At 49.8% G+C, this 21,325-nt stretch overlaps 1 protein-coding gene and 2 pseudogenes across 1 annotated transcript; all 3 read right to left on the bottom strand.

The window, feature by feature from the left end:
• Positions 1-1,860: 1,860 nt before the first annotated feature.
• Positions 1,861-3,062, bottom strand: LOC149354542 (histone-lysine N-methyltransferase SUV39H2-like; annotated as a pseudogene).
• A 6,643-nt stretch (positions 3,063-9,705) lies between these two features.
• On the bottom strand, positions 9,706-10,738 carry LOC149354541 (histone-lysine N-methyltransferase SUV39H2-like; annotated as a pseudogene).
• A 6,449-nt stretch (positions 10,739-17,187) lies between these two features.
• LOC149354540 (histone-lysine N-methyltransferase Su(var)3-9-like) lies at positions 17,188-18,312 on the bottom strand. Its single transcript, XM_089576000.1, has one exon. It carries the CDS (start codon positions 18,292-18,294, stop codon positions 17,188-17,190), a length of 1,107 nt encoding a protein of 368 aa, XP_089432126.1. The 5' UTR covers positions 18,295-18,312.
• Between the last annotated feature and the right edge of the window lie 3,013 nt (positions 18,313-21,325).

Here is a 21,325-nt window from a genome sequence, read left to right as displayed (position 1 = left end):
CCTCCCAGTTTTCACACTCGTCAGTATCCTCGGTACCAAAGCACAGTACATTCGACCTTCGAGACCGGTTTTGAAGGTCGTAGGTCTTTTGTTGTATTTCACAAATTCCTTGATCCACATTCCTGGCGGCTGGAATATTTGACAATCATTCGACCTTTGACTGAAGCTCCTGGACGCGCTCGGTAAGACTTCCAAGTCGCCCTTAAGCGTAATATGATTGCTGAGAACTTTGTTAATAGATTCGGGATTATTAGTATGTCCAGCGCCTAGACGTGTAACTAGTTACCTCAGCAAGATAGTACAGCTTGTCCTCCTGAGCCTTGGTCATAGGTCAGAGGTGAGGTTTAATATCGCTGCCAAGTAGCAAGAGACGCCGAAGGTACGCCCGTACGGCACGGAAGCGCTTGGAAGAATGCCGCAGCCACGACACCGCTGCAACACAAACGTCGTCGTCTGGATAACACTGAGGACCATTGTAACTGAAATGGAAGTACTGAACGGCTGAGCACTGTGCTGTGACCCGAAGGGGCGTCGAAGTGGGCGCGCTTATATGGCGGCGGGAAAGGGCAAGCCGATGCAGTATTCACTTTTGCAGCAGAAAGCGAGCGGTTTGACCAGACTTGGCGGGAGCGGTGGCGGACAGTGCTATTCAATACGGTCTGTAGAGTACACACTGCAGTTCACCCGTGACACTTTCTACACAGTTGTGAGCGTGCGCCAATTTTTGTGATAGGTCGCTTATAGATGGTCCAGAAATTCAGCCGGTTCTTCGGGAGGCGCCACGCCGAGCCAGAAAGAGTCAGCAGGCGACAGGCTACTCAGGACAGCGATCAACAAAACCTGGAGGTACATGATGTTTGAGCGTTGTGCAACGAAGACGATGCCGTGACCCGAAGCGGCGTCCAAGTTCGCGCGCTTTTATGGGGGATGCAAAGGGCGAGCCGATGCTGTTTTTAGTTGCCAACCGAAAGCGAGCGGTTTGACCAGACTTGGCGAGAGGGATTTCTGCGGGCTTGGTGGGAGTCTGCAGTTCGCTGATAGCTGGTTCAGGAAGGAAGCCGGTTCTTCGAGAGGCAGAACGGTGAACCAGTAAGAGTAAGGACAGCGATCAGCAAAACCTGGAAGTACCTGACGGTTGAGCGTTGTGCAATGAAGACGGTGCCGTGACCCCTAGGGGCCAGGCGTAGGGGTCATGATCGCCTGTAACGTTTAGCCAGCAGTTCACCAGAACTTGATCGCGGCGGCGGCAGCGGCGTCTTCTTTTCTTCGTCGGTGTTCGTGAAAGTGGGTTTATCTTCAAATCTTGTGCGGTATCCTTTCGACCCACGTTGTCGAATGGTCCTTCAGCAGATTTCCCCTTTGTATGACCTTCCTGAAGCCGAAATTGTGAGATAAGGCCAAGACAAGACCGGCTTTCGGGTGAGTTGTAGCAGTCTCGGTGACCCGTAGGTGCACCTGAGGGTGCTGTTCGCGTAGGAGAGGGAGTCAAGTACGGTAAAAACTTTTTGCGGAGGAATACAGAAACGTTGTGACCGCTGGCATGCCAGAGTGTTCCTATAACATTGTGTTTTTCACTTTTCACCTTTTAAGTCGAAAGCCTTTCTTGGTGTCAGCACTTCGCGCACTTCAGCGCATTCCGGACACACTTAGAGCGTGTGTAGGTAGAGGTCTCGGACGCAAAGGGGATGCGCTCGACTCAGCGTGGCATGCTCTGCAGAGACCAGCTACCATGTGACAAGAGGTTTGGTTGTTTGGCGCCCTGCTTTCGCCAGTCGCTAGTCAGAGAATGGGTCGCAGCACAAACGTTCGCATAGAAAACAAATTTTGTACATCAATCGGACGGTACAGAGGATTTCGCAATCACTCGTACGAGCACATACAGCGTGAGCACATACGGTTGGGGCAGCTGATGTCGCACTTGCAGTAGCGGTTGCACTCACAGATGGGGCTGCCAAAGGGGACACAGAGCGTGCCGTTGGCCGTATAGGCAAAATTGACCTCGTTGAATGCCGGGCAACAGCCCTTGCGTCGCTGGTAGCAGTCATCACAGCTGCAGCCCATTTTGGGGTCATCGGGGAACTCCACGCCTGGTCCCGGCAGAAAGTCCTTGATGTAGACGAAGCCAGTTGGCGGTGCTTCCTGGTCAACGTGGTTTTCGACGCGCAGCAGTGGCTTGGTGCTGCAGGTGTCGTATGCGCCAGAAGCCACCTGGATGTAGAGCTCCCAGAAGCGGATTGTCTTGGCCAACTCCTGCCTCTCCTCGACAAGCCGACAAAATGACTCCCATGACCCAAAAACCTTCGACACCCGCACAATCTGCGCTGACTGATTCGTCGACAGTTTCAAGACCTCTTTCCTCATGTCGGCAATCTTCTGCTTTCTGATAAATCCATTTTCTGGCATGCTGAAGCCACACAGCCTGCTCAGCACGGCCACATCCGGATCGTCGCCCCTGCAGGCAAGCCGAAGTGCCCTCTGGACGAGGCTGCCTCTGTAGCTGGAGTTAGTCCGAATGCAGCAGTCTAGAACTAAGGACATGATGCAATTCTGCACGCTCTCTTCAGTCTCCCAAGATTTGAACCTAATGCTCCCGTTCTTCCATTTGATGAAGAACAGTGTTCGATCCTTTTCCTTCTTAATAGCCAGGACATCTTCCACCTCATACTCTTGCTTGAAGGCTCACCCGTTATACTGCGAGGCGCAGTAACCTGTTGCGGAAAAAATCTCTTCTTCGGTAAGCCGCTTCAGTAACACGCGTGGGCACTCGTCGAAAGTTACACTTCCGTCGCCTGGGGTACCAGGCTCGTCGGTGACGCTGCCGGTGGCGGCTGTCTCAGGCCGTGGTGGGGACCGCTTCAACGCACTCGCTGTCGGCGAGCGAGGTCGCTTTATACAGCCATTCAAAGTGGTGGCGCAGAATGCAGAGGGAGTGACGCACCGCTGACTGTCTGATTTCGCAGGCGACATCATCGCCGAAAGCCGGTGGTTAAGTTTACTCTTCTGAAAAAGTCGGCCAGAACACCGCCGAGAAAGAAAGGCAAAGCGAATGCGCGCCGAGCGAACGCGACGATTCGTGCGAAAGTTACACTCCAGAGAAACTACAATACAAATGAATTATTGCTCTTAAAGTGCCCTAACACAAGGGAGAGGCAAACAAACAAAACACAATTTGTTCACCGGGCACTGCGACAGTCCGACGACCAGACGTTCACTACGGTGCCATCTCGCAGACTGGCGCACGCTGTGTCGTTCGACCGTGGATGGGCGAGTGGAGTTGTCCCGAGAGTCGGACGGACACGCTTCTCTGAAGCTTAAACGGCGGGTCAGGCTGACAGACGGCGGTCACGGCCCTTCACATATAGGCATTCTCCGCGTCTGTTCGTTGTTCGCGCCAAGGCAGGCACGCACGTACACACAGTATCGGCTGTGCAATGTCCTTCTCTCGCCGGCCGTGCCTCTCCATTGGTCCGGCGCTTATCACACTCGAGGCTACGTCCTCCACAGCAGCATTGAGTAGAAACAACTATGACATTCTCGAAGGTTCGATGTCTTAGGCTGATGAATTTCCTTGGCGCCGTGCCGGCGAGCGATGGTGGAGAGGGCAGCAACACACAAAAGGCTAGTCGCCCTCCAGGGTTTTCTTCTCCGCTGTTCTCGCGGCGCGTGCTATTTCTGTTTTTGTTGAAAAATGCGCCGAGTTTTGTGACACTTGGCTTATGAGTGGCGTGGACGCAAGCTGTAGGCGTAGACTATCCGCTCTTGAGTGGCGCGGACGGAAGTTGCAGACAGAGGCTGCCAGCAAAAGCTTCAGCACTTGTATGGTAATTAGAATAAGAAAAGTGGGGCCTAGGAGGAAATCAAAAAGAGGTCGCCGGCACGCGAGACGTGAGTGCTGCCGATTTACCAACACTTCCTCTGCCTACATTTAGAACTTAATGAAGGCGCAGTTCTTTAAAACTTATCTTCAAGATCCGGTAAATTTCCTCCATTCTTGGCGTGCAGTCGTGGCGCCATCATGCGGCACCAACTAAAATTCCCCTCGCAATGTAAGCCGCTGGTCTAGCAGATGGCGCAGGGGGCGAACAGCACACAGCCTTCGCATTTCCGCACGTAAGGAGACTTAAGCACACAGCATACTTTTGCTCTCTTTTAATGTGTTTTTATCTTCTTGCACGAAGTATTTGAGCACCATTCATTCCCGTATTTTGTTTATTCGGTTATTTAGGAGACTTTGCTTTCGGCTAACTGAAATTTTATGTAAAACTTCTTTTTTTAATCGTGCATTATGCCTTACACACGGTTTTTGCAAAATTTTGTTTCTTTAAAAAACCTAAGAATGCATTCGAACTGTGCAGCTCTGAATTGGAGCTGTAAAGAACCAGGCGGAGTTGGTTCTTGTTGGAATTCTTTTGGTGTCACTCTCAGATAAGCACAACTATTGTGGCTCGTGTAGAAGGAAAGGACGAGACTATGATTAGCATACGAAAATATATAAAAAACGCCTCAGTCTGGTCACTGAGAAGAGATATATTGGTAGAATGACTAAAACTTACCGCACTCATATCAGCTCGCTATGTATTGAGAGAAAGCATTCATCTTTCTCTAGCCGACTGCCGAGGAGAGGCCCATCATTGCAGAGCCCTAGAATGCTTTCCCGTTGTCGACGACATTAAGCCTAGTCTGCGCGCTTCTTTCAGGAGTGCAACGCGTTTTCCGGGTCTAAAACAATTCACGGGAAGAACACTGCTAAGCAGCGAAAAACAGTACTCACGGAGTTTTCAGTGGCGAGACCTCAGATCATGATGAACGCAGACCATGCACGACGACAGCTACCGCACTAAAGTATTACAGTTTGATGAATCGCCGCGTCACTCGCGTCGGATCCCTTAAATACGCGGGCGAGTGTCACTTCCTTCATCAACTTCCTTCATCCCTGCAAGCAATAAGGAAAGACAGTATTCACAACTGTGGTTCGAGATGTCTGTAACGGCAACACAAAATGTTCATCTGGTTACCAAGTTTTGCGATATATAGATGTTGCATTGAATGTTCTCCATAGCTTCCACGGACTTGTGTTGTTTGATAATGATGCACACTTCTCTCCAACTTCTCGCTCTGAAAGAGGAAAGAAAAGTTAATTTTACAGGTTACCAGACATTCCTAAAATGCAAACATAAATGTACACTGTTCTTGCCACCACTTTCTGGTGAGGAGCTAGAAGTGCCGTCTGATCTGCGTCTTTTCGCTGATATGAAAGAGGTCGGTGGGCGTGTGCAGCCTGGGTTGATGTACATGGCATGGAGCTGCCCGCGAATAATCTACATAATAATAAGGAGGCGGTACGGAGCACGGGCGTCCGCCTCCACCCCTGCCGCCCACGATATGCCTCTGACCTCTACACCGATGAGCTCAGTTTGGGGGGGTGCCTTCAGGTCAGCACGTATACAATGTAACAATCATATGCTAGTTACATGTATGTGAACACTGTGCAAGTTATACTAGTACTTTGTCACCAGCCCTCATTTTAGCGGAAGTGCTACTGACCTGTGGAAAGAAGAAAATGGTCGGAGACTTGAATCAAGCAGTTTCGCCCTGACCACTCTTTAAGCAGACTGCGGATGGTATTTCATTCTACAGAGCACCGCGGACGTCAATGTCATGCGCAGTTCATGCAGGGGTGGATCCAGTCTGTTTCCCGGGAACATAGATGGCGTTTGAAGGCATTAGCCGCGAGTCATGGGTGATGATGACGGGCGCAAATCACGTGTCAGTACATGGTTCTTATCCACTGATCGCAGTCAGCAGTGGCAGGGATTTGCGCCATTCGTCCCTAAAGTAGAATGTGTCATGCTGTTTTCGTCATACTACGCGTCTGTAGTACAAAAGACGGGTTCTAGATGGTCTCCAAATCCATGAATTTAGGAAAAATCCTGAATTCAATAAGAATTCGTCACAGGAAGGCGGATCTATCAGTTTATTTAATCATACTGCGGGAATGACTCACGTCCCTAAAGTAGAATGTGTTATAGTGTTCTGTAGGACAGAAGGTGGGTTCTAGACGGTGTCCAAATTTGTGAATTTTGGAAAAATCCCGAATGCATTAAGAATTCTTCATAACATGGCGGTCCTATGAGTTTGTTGATCACACTCTTGGTATTACTCACCGTTTGCTTTAACGGAGTTCTGAAACTTTTGCTTGAATGTTTCCGCTGAGTTTCTGTACTTCATTAGGAGGCTTGTCTTCATAATGCCATAGTTGTCTGCGTCCTGTTTAGTCAAGCGGGAATCACATCAGCGGCCTGACATCGCAATAGGGTCAGCAGGCACTGCGGCCACGTTACTTTGCTAAACCATATCTTCTCTGACGCGCGCTAAGCGGTTAGCAAAAACAGATCTAAGTCCTCTTCTCTGCGATAGGACATAATAACTTGCTTCATTCTGAAAGACGCGTTCCCCTTCACTAGAAGCTACGCTGCCCTCACTACTACTTCGAGCTTGTGCATCCTTAGGTACGATGCGCTGCGTCTCGAGATTATGCTGCTTGCACTTAATCTGAGTCCCACGATGGCGTGGGATTTTCTGCGACACTAGCTCCCTAACGCTATAGCGCATAAAGGGTACCGTAGCTACGACCTAGTAGTTTAAGCAGTTTCGAAGCATGAAGAATGTGCGGGGTTCGATGCCCAGCACCGCCGGGTAGCCGCCAGTGACAAAATGGATACAATCTTTCCCCCAGTCCTGGTGGTCGACTTCTTTCTGGTGAATTGCATGAGAGCAGACGAGTGCACGAAAACGTTGAGTAGACGAAAACACCTCATCTGGCGCGCTTTGGCCACAGATGCGCTTGCGGCATAAAAATTCGTCATCATCATCAAAAGGGTACCCTGGCAGAAAGTTTGCCGGTTATAATAGCATGATCACAAAGACCATCCAGATAGTGTAAGTCGGGGCAGATGTCTGGATTTGTAATCAACACAAGGTACAAAATGTTAGCTGTACTAGTTCTGGGTCGCGTCGGTAGATGAACGAGCTGCGTTAACGAAAAATCAAGACAGGAGCAGAGAAGGCATGTGCTTCAGTGTGACTGGCTGGGTAGGACGGCGACCCAGTGGCAATTAATGCTTGGGAAATAAAAATCATCGAAAATGACCAACTTGCTGTTAGGAAAACGCGTACGCACCTCACTCAGAATTCGAGAAAATTCTTCCGAGTAGCCAGCTATGAGGTCAGGCGGACAATAAAAAGCACCACTGATTATGCTAGTTGCCCCGCACGGCACTGCGACTGAAACGGACTCGAGAAGTGAAGTAACATTGACTGGTAGAACCATAAATTTTTTTTTCGGAGAGCGAGAAGGACAGTGGCTCCTCTGCGAGAGTTCCTATCACATATAAAAAATGAAAGAATGACCCATGTAGTAAAATACAATCATCATGAACGGTATCTTTAAGCCATGTTTCGGAATGAGGTACCAGTGATGGTGAGCATGAATCAATGAGGGGTGAAAGGCCGACGCTCTTCGGCAAGGCACTTCGGATGTTAGTGTACAGAAAGCAAATATTACGCATAGAGCACGATGAGAATCAGTGTCCCATTCGTACATATTATCATTGATAAAAAGCTTCTTGAAAAGCAGACGCACACGGTCACCTTCTTTTTTAATCGTCTTACAAAGCTGCAGAAGCTTGCGACGTTTACATGGAGGGCCCGGAATAGTCCCGGAAAATGCGGAAGGTTTTCTTTTTTTGCTTGAAGCCCGTACTGATCACAGCCTCTACATCCTTGTCGTTAGAAAATTTAGCAGTTATAGGACTGCGTTTGCTGGACGAAAAGTGGCCCAGCCGATTGGCTCTGTCGATGGAATACGCAGGGACACTGAGCCTCTCGGTACAAAAGTGGATAACGAGACGTTTAGCGGCCTCCCAGTTTTCACACTCGTCAGTATCCTCGGTACCAAAGCACAGTACATTCGACCTTCGAGACCGGTTTTGAAGGCCGTAGGTCTTTTGTTGTATTTCACAAATTCCTTGATCCACATTCCTGGCGGCTGGAATATTTGACAATCATTCGACTTTTGACTGAAGCTCCTGGACGCGCTCGGTACGACTTCCAAGTCGCCCTTAAGCGTAATATGATTGCTGAGAACTTTGTTAATAGATTCGGGATTATTAGTATGTCCAGCGCCTAGACGCGTAACTAGTTACCTCAGCCAGATAGTCAAGCTTGTCCTCCTGAGCCTTGGTCATAGGTCAGAGGTGAGGTTTAATATCGCTGCCATGTAGCAAGAGACGCCGAAGGTACGCCAGTACGACACGGAAGCGCTTGGTAGAATGCCGCACCCACGACACCGCTACAACACGAACGTCGTCGTCTGGATAACACTGAGGACCATTGTAACTGATTTAGAAGTACTGAAAGGCTGAGCACTGTGCCGTGACCCGAAGGGGCGTCGAAGTGCGCGCTCTTATATGGCGGCGGGAAAGGGCAAGCCGATGCTGTATTCACTTTTGCAGCAGAAAGCGAGCGGTTTGACCAGACTTGGCGGGAGCGGTGGCGCACGGTGCTATTCAATACGGTCTGTAGAGTACACACTGCAGTTCACCCGTGACACTGGTTCTTTGGGAGGCGCCACGCCGAGCCAGAAAGAGTCAGCAGGCGACAGGCTACTCAGGACAGCGATCAGCAAAACCTGGAAGTACATGACGTTTGAGCGTTGCGCAACGAAGACGGTGCCGTGACCCGAAGCGGCGTCCAAGTTCGCGCGCTTATATGGGGGCGGCAAAGGGCGAGCCGATGCTGTTTTTAGTTGCCAGCCGAAAGAGAGCGGTTTGACCAGACTTGGCGAGAGGGATTTCTGCGGGCTTGGTGGGAGGCTGCAGTTCGCTGATAGCTGGTTCAGGAAGGCAGCCGGTTCTTCGAGAGGCGGAACGGTGAACTAGTAAGAGTAAGGACAGCGATCAGCAAAACCTGGAAGTACATGACGGTTGAGCGTTGTGCAATGAAGACGGTGCCGAGACCCTTGGGGGCCAGGCATAGGGGTCATGATCGCCTGCAACATTTAGCCAGTAGTTCACCAGAACTTGATCGCGGCGGCGGCAGCGGCGTCTTCTTTTCTTCGTCGGTGTTCGTGAAAGTGGGTTTATCTTCAAATCTTGTGTGGTATCCTTTCGACCCATGTTGTCGAATGGTCCTTCAGCAGATTTGCCCTTTGTATGACCTTCCTGAAGCCGAAATTGTGAGATAAGGCCAAGACGGCCTTTCGGGTGGGTTGTAGCAGTCCCGGTGACCCGTAGGTGCACCTGAGGGTGCTGTTCGCGTAGGAGAGGGAGTCAAGTACGGTAAAAACTTTTTGCGGAGGAATACAGAAACGTTGTGACAGCTGCCATGCCAGAGTGTTGTTATAACATTGTGTTTTTCTCTTTTCACCTTTTAAGTCGAAAGCCTTTCTTGGTGTCAGCACTTCACGCACTTTAGCGCATTCCGGACACACTTAGAGCGTGTGGAGGTAGAGGTCCCGCACGCAAAGGGGATGCGCTCGACTCAGCGTGGCATGCTCAGCAGAGACCAGCTACCATGTGACAAGAGGTTTTGGTTTTTGGCGCCCTCCTTTCGCCAGTCGCTTTGCCAGAGAATGGGTCGCAGCACAAAGGTTCGCATAGAAAACAAATTTTGTACATCAATCGGACGATACAGAGGATTTCGCAATCACTCGTACGAGCACATACAGCGTGAGCACATACGGTTGGGGCAGCTGATGTCGCACTTGCAGTAGCGGTTGCAGTAGCGGTACCAAGATGGGGCTGCCAAAGGGGACACAGAGCGTGCCGTTGGCCGTATAGGCAAACCTGACCTCGTTGAATGCCGGGCAACAGCCCTTGCGTCCCTGGTAGCAGTCCTCACAGCTGCAGCCCATTTTGGGGTCATCGGGGAAACTCCACGCCTGGTCCCGGCAAGAAGTCCTTGATGTAGACGAATCCAGTTGGCGGTGCTTCCTGGTCAACGTAGGTTTAGACGCGCAGCAGTGGCTTGGTGCTGCAGGTGTCGTATGCGCCAGAAGCCACCTGGATGTAGAGCTCCCAGAAGCGGATTGTCTTGGCCAACTCCTGCCTCTCCTCGACAAGCCGACAAAATGACTCCCATGACCCAAAAACCTTTGACACCCACACCATCTGCGCTGACCGATTCGTCGACAGTTTCAGGACCTCTTTCCTCATGTCGGCAATCTTCTGTTTTCTGATAAAGCCATTGTCTGGCATACTGAAACCACACAGCCTGCTCAGCGCGCCCACATCCGGATCGTCGGCCCTGCAGGCAAGCCGAAGTGCCCTCTGGACGAGGCTGCCTCTGTAGCTGGAGTTAGTCCGAATGCAGCAGTCTAGAACTAAGGAGATGCAATTCTGCACGCTCTCTTCAGTCTCCCAAGAGTTGAACCTACTGCTCCAGTTCTTCCATTTGATGAAGAACAGTGTTCGATCCTTTTCCTTCTTAATAGCCAGGACATCTTCCAGCCGCTTCAGTAACACGCGTGGGCACTCGTCGAAAGTTACACTTCTGTCGCCTGGGGTACCAGGCTCGTCGGTGGCGTTGCCGGTGGCGGCTGTCTCAGGCCGTGGTGGGGACCGCCTCAACGCACTCGCTGTCGGCGAGCGAGGTCGCTTATACAGCCATTCAGAGTGGTGGCGTAGAATGCAGAGGGAGTGACGCACCGCTGACTGTCTGATTTCGCAGGCGAGATCATCGCAGAAAGCCGGCGGTTAAGTTTACTCTTCTGAAAAAGTCGGCCAGAACACTCCAGAGCAACTACAATACAAATGAATTATTGCTCTTAAAGTGCCCTAACACAAGGGAGAGGCAAACAAACAAAACACAATTTGTTCCCCGGGCACTGCGACAGTCCGACGACCAGACGTTCACGACGGTGCCATCTCGCAGACTGGCGCACGCTGTGTCGTTCGACCGTGGATGGGCGAGTGGAGTTGTCCCGAGAGTCGGACGGGCACGCTTCTCTGAAGCTTAAACGGCGGCTCAGGCTGACAGACAGCGGTCACGGCCCTTCACATATAGGCATTCTCCGCGTCTGTTCGTTGTTCGCGCCAAGGCAGGCACGCACATACACACAGTATCGGCTGTGCAATGTCCTTCTCTCGCCGGCCGTGCCTCTCCATTGGTCCGGCGCTTATCACACTCGAGGCTACGTCCTCCACATCAGCATTGAGTAGAAACCACTATGACATTCTCGAAGGTTCGATGTCTTAGGCTGACGAATTTCCTTGGCGCCGCGCCGGCGAGCGATGGTGGAGAGGGCAGCAACACACAAAAGGCTAGTCGCCCTCCAGGGTTTTCTTCTCCGCTGTTCTCCCGGCGCGTGCTATTTCTGTTTTTGTTGAAAAATGCGCCGAGTTTTGTGACACTTGGCTTATGAGTGGCATGGACGCAAGCTGTAGGCGTAGACTATCCGCTCTTGAGTGGCGCGGACGGAAGTTGCAGACAGAGGCTGTCAGCAAAAGCTTCAGTACTTGTATGGTAATTACGATAAGAAAAGTGGGGCCTAGGTGGAAATCAAAAAGAGGGCGCCGGCACGCGAGACGTGAGTGCTGCCGATTTACCAACACTTCCACTGCCTACATTTGGAACTTAATGAAGGCGCGGCTAATTAATGCGCAGTTCTTTAAAACCTATCTTCAAGATACGGTAAATTTCCTCCATGCTTGGCGTGCAGTCGTGGCGCCATCATGCGGCACCAACTAAAATTCCCCTCGCAATGTAAGCCCCTGGTCTAGCAGATGGCGCAGGGGGCGAACAGCACACAGCCTTCGCATTTCCGCACGTAAGGAGACTTAAGCACACAGCATACTTTTGCTCTCTTTTAATGTGTTTTTATCTTCTTGCACGAAGTATTTGAGCACCATTCATTCCCGTATTTTGTTTATTCGGTTATTTAGGAGACTTTGCTTTCGGCTAACTGAAATTTTATGTAAAACTTCTTTTTTTAAACGTGCATTATGCCTTACACACGGTTTTTGCAAATTTTATTTCTTTAAAAAACCTAAGAATGCATTCGAACTGTGCAGCTCTGAATTGGAGCTGTAAAGAACCAGGCGGAGTTGGTTGTTGTTGGATTTCTTTTGGTGTCACTCTCAGATAAGCACAGCTATTGTGGCTCGTGTGGAAGGAAAGGACGAGACTATGATTAGCATACGAAAATATCTAAAAAACACCTCAGTCTGGTCACTGAGAAGAGATATATTGGTAGAATGACTAAAACTTACCGCGCTCATATCAGCTCGCTATGTATTTGAGACAAAGCATTCATCTTTCTTTAGCCGACTAACAAGTGGACGCTGAGTTTTTCCGAAAAATATTCCATCTCGTGTGAATGCCGAGGAGAGGCCCATCATTGCAGAGCCCTAGAATGCTTTCCCGTTGTCGACGACATTAAGCCTAGTCTGCGCGCTTCTTTCAGGAGTGCAACGCGTTTTCCGGGTCTAAAACAATTCACGGGAAGAACACTGCTAAGCAGCGAAAAACAGTACTCACGGAGTTTTCAGTGGCGAGACCTCAGATCATGATAAACGCAGACCATGCCCGACGACAGCTACCGCACTAAAGTATTACAGTTTGATGAATCGCCGCGTCACTCGCGTCGGATCCCTTAAATACGCGGGCGAGTGTCACTTCCTTCATCAACTTCCTTCATCCCTGCAAGCAATAAGGAAAGACAGTATTCACAACTGTGGTTCGAGATGTCTGTAACGGCAACACAAAATGTTCATCTGGTTACCAAGTTTTGCGATATATAGATGTTGCATTGAAGGTTCTCCATAGCTTCCACGGACTTGTGTTGTTTGATAATGATGCACACTTCTCTCCAACTTCTCGCTCTGAAAGAGGAAAGAAAAGTTAATTTTCCAGGTTACCAGACACTGCGTCTTTTCGCTGATATGAAAGAGGTCGGTGGGCGTGTGCAGCCTGGGTTGATGTACATGGCGTGGAGCTGCCTGCGAATAATCTACAGATTAATAAGGGGCCGGTACGGAGCACAGGCGTCCGCCTCCACCCCTGCCGCCCACGATATGCCTCTGACCTCTACACCGATGAGCTCAGTTTGGGGGGGTGCCTTCAGGTCAGCACGTATACAATGTAAAAATCATATGCTAGTTACATGTATGTGAATACTGTTCAAGTTATACTAGTACTTCGTCACCAGCCCTCATTTTAGCCGAAGTGCAACTGACCTGTGGAAAGAAGAAAATGGTCGGAGACTTGAATCAAGCAGTTTCGCCCTGACCACTCTTTAAGCAGACTGCGGATGGTATTTCATTCTACAGAGCACCGCGGACGTCAATGTCATGCGCAGTTCATGCAGGGGTGGATCCAGTCTGTTTCCCGGGAACATAGATGGCGTTTGAAGGCATTAGCCGCGAGTCATTGGTGATGATGACGGGCACAAATCACGTGTCAGTACATGGTTCTCATCCACTGATCGCCGTCAGCAGTGGCAGGGATTTGCGCCATTCGTCCCTAAAGTAGAATGTGTCATGCTGTTTTCGTCATATTACGCGTCTGTAGTACATAAGACGGGTTCTAGATGGTCTCTAAATCCATGAATGTAGGAAAAATCCTGAATTCAATAAGAATTCGTAACAGGAAGGCGGATCTATGAGTTTATTTAATCATACTGCGGGAATGACTCACGTCCCTAAAGTAGAATGTTTTATAGTGTTCTGTAGGACAGAAGATGGGTTCTAGACGGTGTCCAAATTTGTGAATTTTGAAAAAATCCCGAATGCATTAAGAATTCTTCATAACATGGCGGTCCTATGAGTTTGTTGATCACACTCTTGGTATTACTCACCGTTTGCTTTAACGGAGTTCTGAAACTTTTGCTTGAATGTTTCCGCTGAGTTTCTGTACTTCATTAGGAGGCTTGTCTTTATAATGCCATAGTTGTCTGCGTCCTGTTTAGTCAAGCGGGAATCACATCAGCGGCCTGACATCGCAATAGGGTCAGCAGGCACTGCGGCCACGTTACTTTGCTAAACCATATCTTCTCTGACGCGCGCTAAGCGGTTAGCAAAAACAGATCTAAGTCCTCTTCTCTGCGATAGGACATAATAACTTGCTTCATTCTGAAAGACGCGTTCCCCTTCACTAGAAGCTACTCTGCCCTCACTACTACTTCGAGCTTGTGCATCCTTAGGTTCGATGCGCTGCGTCTCGAGATTATGCTGCTTGCACTTAATCTGAGTCCCACGATGGCGTGGGATTTTCTGCGACACTAGCTCTCTAACGCTATAGCGCATAAAGGGTACCGTAGCGACGACCTAGTTGTTTTAGCATTTTCGAAGCATGCAGGATGTGCGGGGTTCGATGCCCAGCACCGCCGGGTAGCCGCCAGTGATAAAATGGATACACTCTTTCCCCCAGGCCTGGTGGTCGACTTCTTTCTGGTGAATTGCATGGGAGCAGACGAGTGCACGAAAACGTTGAATAGACAAAAACACCTCATATGGCGCGCTTTGGCCACAGATGCGTTTGCGGCATAAAAATTCATTATCATCATCAAAAGGGTACCCTGGCAGAAAGTTTGCCGGTTAGAACAGCGTGATCACAAAGACCATCCAGATAGTGTAAGTCGGGGCAGATGTCTGGATTTGTAATCAACACAAGGTACAAAATGTTAGCTGTACTAGTTCTGGGTCGCGTCGGTAGATGAACGAGCTGCGTTAACGAAAAATCAAGACAGGAGCAAAGAAAGCATGTGCTTCAGTGTGACTGGCTGGGTAGGACGGCGAGCGAGTGGCAATTAATGCTTGGGAAATAACAATCATCGAAAATGACCAACTTGCTGTTAGGAAAACGCGTACGCACCTCACTCAGAATTCGAGAAAATTCTTCCGAGTAGCCAGCTATGAGGTCAGGCGGACAATAAAAAGCACCACTGGTTATGCTAGTTGCCCCGCACGGCACTGCGACTGAAACGCACTCGAGAAATGAAGTAACAGTGACTGGTAGAACCATAAATTTTTTTTCGGAGAGCGACAAGGACGGTGGCTCCTCTGCGAGAGTTCCTATCACATATAAAAAATGAAAGAATGACCCCTGTAGTAAAATACAATCATGAACGGTATCTTTAAGCCATGTTTCGGAATGAGGTACCAGTGATGGTGAGCATGAATCAATGAGGGGTGAAAGGGCGACGCTCTTCGGCAAGGCACTTCGGATGTTAGTGTACAGAAAGCAAACATTATTCACACGTGCAGATCGACGTCGGCATGAAAAAGAATGCAGAGAACTGCCGAGCGATTGACAACTTGAGCGATGTTATTCCCCACTGCGCCGTGAGACTCATACAACATGATTAGAATCAGTGTCCCATTCGTACATATCATCATTGATAAAAAGCTTCTTGAAAAGCAGAGGCACACAGTCACCTTCTTTTTTAATCATCTTACAAAACTGCAGAAGCTTGGACGTTTACATGGAGGGAACGGAATAGTCCCGGAAAATGCGGAAGTTTTTGTTTTTTAGCTTGAAGCCCGTACTGATCACAGCCTCTACATCCTTGTCGTTAGAAAATTTAGCAGTTATAGCACTGCGTTTGCTGGACGAAAAGTGGCCCAGCCGATTGGCTCTGTCGATGGAATACGCAGGGACACTGAGCCTCTCGGTACAAAAGTGGATAACGAGACGTTTAGCGGCCTCCCAGTTTTCACACTCGTCAGTATCCTCGGTACCAAAGCACAGTACATTCGACCTTCGAGACCGGTTTTGAAGGCCGTAGGTCTTTTGTTGTATTTCACAAATTCCTTGATCCACATTCCTGGCGGCTGGAATATTTGACAATCATTCGACCTTTGACTGAAGCTCCTGGACGCGCTCGGTACGACTTCCAAGTCGCCCTTAAGCGTAATATGATTGCTGAGAACTTTGTTAATAGATTCGGGATTATTAGTATGTCCAGCGCCTAGACGCGTAACTAGTTACCTCAGCCAGATAGTCAAGCTTGTCCTCCTGAGCCTTGGTCATAGGTCAGAGGTGAGGTTTAATATCGCTGCCATGTAGCAAGAGACGCCGAAGGTACGCCAGTACGACACGGAAGCGCTTGGTAGAATGCCGCAGCCACGACACCGCTACAACACGAACGTCGTCGTCTGGATAACACTGAGGACCATTGTAACTGAATTGGAAGTACTGAAAGGCTGAGCACTGTGCCGTGACCCGAAGGGGCGTCGAAGTGCGCGCTCTTATATGGGGGCGGCAAAGGGAGAGCCGATGCTGTTTTTAGTTGCCAGCCGAAAGCGAGCGGTTTGGCCAGACGTGGCGAGAGGGATTTCTACGGGCTTGGTGGGAGGCTGCAGTTCGCTGATAGCTGGTTCAGGAAGGCAGCCGGTTCTTCCAGAGGCGGAACGGTCAACCAGTAAGAGTAAGGACAGCGATCAGCAAAACCTGGAAGTACATGACGGTTGAGCGTTGTGCAATGAAGACGGTGCCCTGACCCCTAGGGGCCAGGCATAAGGGTCATGATCGCCTGTAACGTTTAGCCAGTAGTTCCCCAGAACTCGATCGCGGCGGCGGCAGCGGCGTCTTCTTTTCTTCGTCGGTGTTCGTGAAAGTGGGTTTATCTTCAAATCTTGTGCGGTATCCTTTCGACCCACGTTGTCGAATGGTCCTACAGCAGAATTGCCCTTTGTATAACCTTCCTGAAGCCTAAATTGTGAGATAAGACCAAGACCGGCTTTCGGGTGGGTTGTAGCAGTCCCGGTGACCCATAGGTGCACCTGAGGGTGCTGTTCGCGTAGGAGAGGGAGTCAAGTACGGTAAAAACTTTTTGCGGAGGAATACAGAAACGTTGTGACAGCTGGCATGCCAGAGTGTTCCTATAACATTGTGTTTTTCTCTTTTCACCTTTTAAGTCGAAAGCCTTTCTTGGTGTCAGCACTTCGCGCACTTCAGCGCATTCCGGACACACTTAGCGCGTGTGGAGGTAGAGGTCCCGCACGCAAAGGGGATGCGCTCGACTCAGCGTGGCATGCTCAGCAGAGACGAGCTACCAAGTCACAAGAGGTTTGGTTGTTTGGCGCCCCGCTTTCGCCAGTCGCTTTGTCAGAGAATGGGTCGCAGCACAAAGGTTCGCATAGAAAACAGATTTTGTACATCAATCGGACGATACAAAGCATTTCGCAATCACTCGTATGAGCACATACAGCGTGAGCACATACGGTTGGGGCAGCTGATGTCGCACTTGCAGTAGCGGTTGCACTCAAAGATGGGGCTGCCAAAGGGGACACAGAGCGTGCCGTTGGCTGTATAGGCAAACTTGACCTCGTTGAATGCCGGGCAACAGCCCTTCCGTCCCTGGTAGCAGTCCTCACAGCTGCAGCCCATTTTGGGGTCATCGGGGAACTCCACGCCTGGTCCCGGCAGAAAGTCCTTGATGTAGACGAAGCCAGTTGGCGGTGCTTCCTGGTCAACGTGGTTTTCGACGCGCAGCAGTGGCTTCGTGCTGCAGGTGTCGTATGCGCCAGAAGCCGCCTGGATGTAGAGCTCCCAGAAGCGGATTGTCTTGGCCAACTCCTGCCTCTCCTCGACAAGCCGACAAAATGACTCCCATGACCCAAAAACCTTCGACACCCGCACCATCTGCGCTGACCGATTCGTCGACAGTTTGAGGACCTCTTTCCTCATGTCGGCAATCTTCTGCTTTCTGATAAAGCCATTGTCTGACATACTGAAGCCACACAGCCTGCTCAGCACGGCCACATCCGGATCGTCGGCCCTGCAGGCAAGCCGAAGTGCCCTCTGGACGAGGCAGCCTCTGTAGCTGGAGTTAGTCCGAATGCAGCAGTCTAGAACTAAGGACATGCAATTCTGCACGCTCTCTTCAGTATCCCAAGAGTTCAACCTAATGCTCCCGTTCTTCCATTTGATGAAGAACAGTGCTCGATCCTTTTTCTTCTTAATAGCCAGGACATCGTCCACCTCATACTCTTGCTTGAAGGCTGACCCGTTATACTGTGGGGCGCAGTAACCTGTTGCGGTAAAAATCTCTTCTTCGGTAAGCCGCTTCAGTAACACGCGTGGGCACTCGTCGAAAGTTACACTTCCGTCGCCTGGGGTACCAGGCTCGTCGGTGACGCTGCCGGTGGCGGCTGTCTCAGGCCGTGGTGGGGACCGCTTCAACGCATTCGCTGTCGGCGAGCGAGGTCGCTTTATACAGCCAATCAGAGTGGCGGCGTAGAATGCAGAGGGAGTGACGCACCGCTGACTGTCTGATTTCGCAGGCGAGATCATCGCCGAAAGCCGGTGGTTAAGTTTACTCTTCTGAAAAAGTCGGCCAGAACACCGCCGAGAAAGAAAGGCAAAGCGAATGCGCGCCGAGCGAACGCGACGATTCGTGCGAAAGTTACACTCCAGAGAAACTACAATACAAATGAATTATTGCACTTAAAGTGCCCTAACACAAGGGAGAGGCAAACAAACAAAACACAATTTGTTCCCCGGGCACTGCGACAGTCCGACGACCAGACGTTCACGACGGTGCCATCTCGCAGACTGGCGCACGCTGTGTCGTTCGACCGTGGATGGGCGAGTGGAGTTGTCCCGAGAGTCGTACGGGCACGCTTCTCTGAAGCTTAAACGGCGGCTCAGGCTGACAGACAGCGGTCACGGCCCTTCACATATAGGCATTCTCCGCGTCTGTTCGTTGTTCGCGCCAAGGCAGGCACGCACATAGATACAGTATCGGCTGTGCAATGTCCTTCTCTCGCCGGCCGTGCCTCTCCATTAGTCCGGCGCTTATCACACTCGAGGCTACGTCCTCCACATCAGCATTGAGTAGAAACCTCTATGACATTCTCGAAGGTTTGATGTCTTAGGCTGACGAATTTCCTTGGCGCCGCGCCGGCGAGCGATGGTGGAGAGGGCAACAACACACAAAATGCTAGTCGCCCTCCAGGGTTTTCTTCTCCGCTGTTCTCGCGGCGCGTGCTATTTCTGTTTTTGTTAAAAATGCGCCGAGTTTTGTGACACTTGGCTTATGAGTGGCGTGGACGCAAGCTGTAGGCGTATACTATCCGCTCTTGAGTGGCGCGGACGGAAGTTGCAGACAGAGGCTGTCAGCAAAAGCTTCAGCACTTGTATGGTAATTACAATAAGAAAAGTGGGGCCTAGGTGTAAATCAAAAAGAGGTCGCCGGCACGCGAGACGTGAGTGTTGCCGATTTACCAACACTTCCACTGCCTACATTTCGAACTTAATGAAGGCGCGGCTAATTAATGCGCAGTTCTTTAAAACGTATCTTCAAGATCCGGTAAATTTCCTCCATGCTTGGCGTGCAGTCGTAGCGCCATCATGCGGCACCAACTAAAATTCCCCTCGCAATGTAAGCCGCTGGTCTAGCAGATGGCGCAGAGGGCGAACAGCACACAGCCTTCGCATTTCTGCACGTAAGGAGACTTAAGCACACAGCATAATTTTGCTCTCTTTTAATGTGTTTTTCTCTTCTTGCACGAAGTATTTGAGCACCATTCATTCCCGTATTTTCTTTATTCGGTTATTTAGGAGACTTTGCTTTCGGGTAACTGAAATTTTATGTAAAACTTCTTTTTTTAAACGTGCATTATGCCTTACACACGGTTTTTGCAACATTTTATTTCTTTAAAAAACCTAAGAATGCATTCCAACTCCGAATTGGAGCTCTAAAGAACCAGGCGGAGTTGGTTCTTGTTGGATTTTTTTTTTTGGTGTCACTCTCAGATAAGCACAACTATTGTGGCTCGTGTGGAAGGACAGGACGAGACTATGATTAGCATACGAAAATATCTAAGAAAACAAACTCAGTCTGGTCGCTGAGAAGAGAGATATTGGTAGAATGACTAAAACTTACCGCGCTCATATCAGCTCGTTATGTATTGAGAGAAAGCATTCATCTTTTTTTAGCCGACTAACAAGTGGACGCTGAGTTTTTCCGAAAAATATTCCATCTCGTGTGAGTGCCGAGGAGAGGCCCATCATTGCAGAGCCCTAGAATGCTTTCCCATTGTCCACGACATTAAGCCTAGTCTGCGCGCTTCTTTCAGGAGTGCAACGCGTTTTCCGGGTCTAAAAAAATGCACGGGAAGAACACTGCTAAGCAGCGAAAAACAGTACTCACGGAGTTTTCAGTGGCGAGACCTCAGATCATGATAAACGCAGACCATGCACGACGACAGCTACCGCACTAAAGTATTACCGTTTGATGAATCGCCGCGTCACTCGCGTCGGATCCCTTAAATACGCGGGCGAGTGTCACTTCCTTCATCAACTTCCTTCATCCCTGTAAGAAATAAGGAAAGACAGTATTCACAACTGTGGTTCGAGATGTCTGTAACGGCAACACAAAATGTTCATCTGGTTACCAAGTTTTGCGATATATAGATGTTGCATTGAAGGTTCTCCATAGCTTCCACGGACTTCTGTTGTTTGATAATGATTTACACTTCTCTCCAACTTCTCGCTCTGAAAGAGGAAAGAAAAGTTAATTTTCCAGGTTACCAGACACTGCGTCTTTTCGCTGATATGAAAGAGGTCGGTGGGCGTGTGCAGCCTGGGTTGATGTACATGGCATGGAGCTGCCCGCGAATAATCTACAGAATAATAAGGAGGCGGTACGGAGCACGGGAGTCCGCCTCCACCTCTGGCGCCCACGATATGCCTCTGACCTCTACACCGATGAGCTCAGTTTGGGGGGGTGCCTTCAGGTCAGCACGTATACAATGTAAAAATCATATGCTAGTTACATGTATGTGAATACTGTTCAAGTTATACTAGTACTTCGTCACCAGCCCTCATTTTAGCCGAAGTGCAACTGACCTGTGGAAAGAAGAAAATGGTCGGAGACTTGAATCAAGCAGTTTCACCCTGACCACTCTTTAAGCAGACTGCGGATGGTATTTCATTCTACAGAGCACCGCGGACGTCAATGTCATGCGCAGTTCATGCAGGGGTGGATCCAGTCTGTTTCCCGGGAACATAGATGGCGTTTGATGGAATGAGCCGCGAGTCATCGGTGGTGATGACGGGCGCACATCACGTGTCAATACGTGGTTCTTATCCACTGATCGCTGTCAGCAGTGGCAGGGATTTGCGCCATTCGTCCCTAAAGTAGAATGTGTCATGCTGTTTTCGTCATATTACGCGTCTGTAGTACAAAAGACGGGTCCTAAATTCAATAGGAATTCGTCAAAGCGAGGTGGATGTATGAGTTTATTTAATCATACTGCGGGAATGACTCACGTCCCTAAAGTAGAATGTGTTATGCTGCTCTGTAGGACAGAAGGTGGGT

Source organism: Amblyomma mixtum, chromosome 3 (genome assembly GCF_055824585.1).
Source record: "Amblyomma mixtum isolate Tamu chromosome 3, ASM5582458v1, whole genome shotgun sequence".
In the NCBI taxonomy this organism is placed as follows: domain Eukaryota; kingdom Metazoa; phylum Arthropoda; class Arachnida; order Ixodida; family Ixodidae; genus Amblyomma; species Amblyomma mixtum.
The sequence above is the reverse complement of the archived record's forward strand: the minus strand, read 5'-3'. Positions and strand labels throughout refer to the sequence as shown.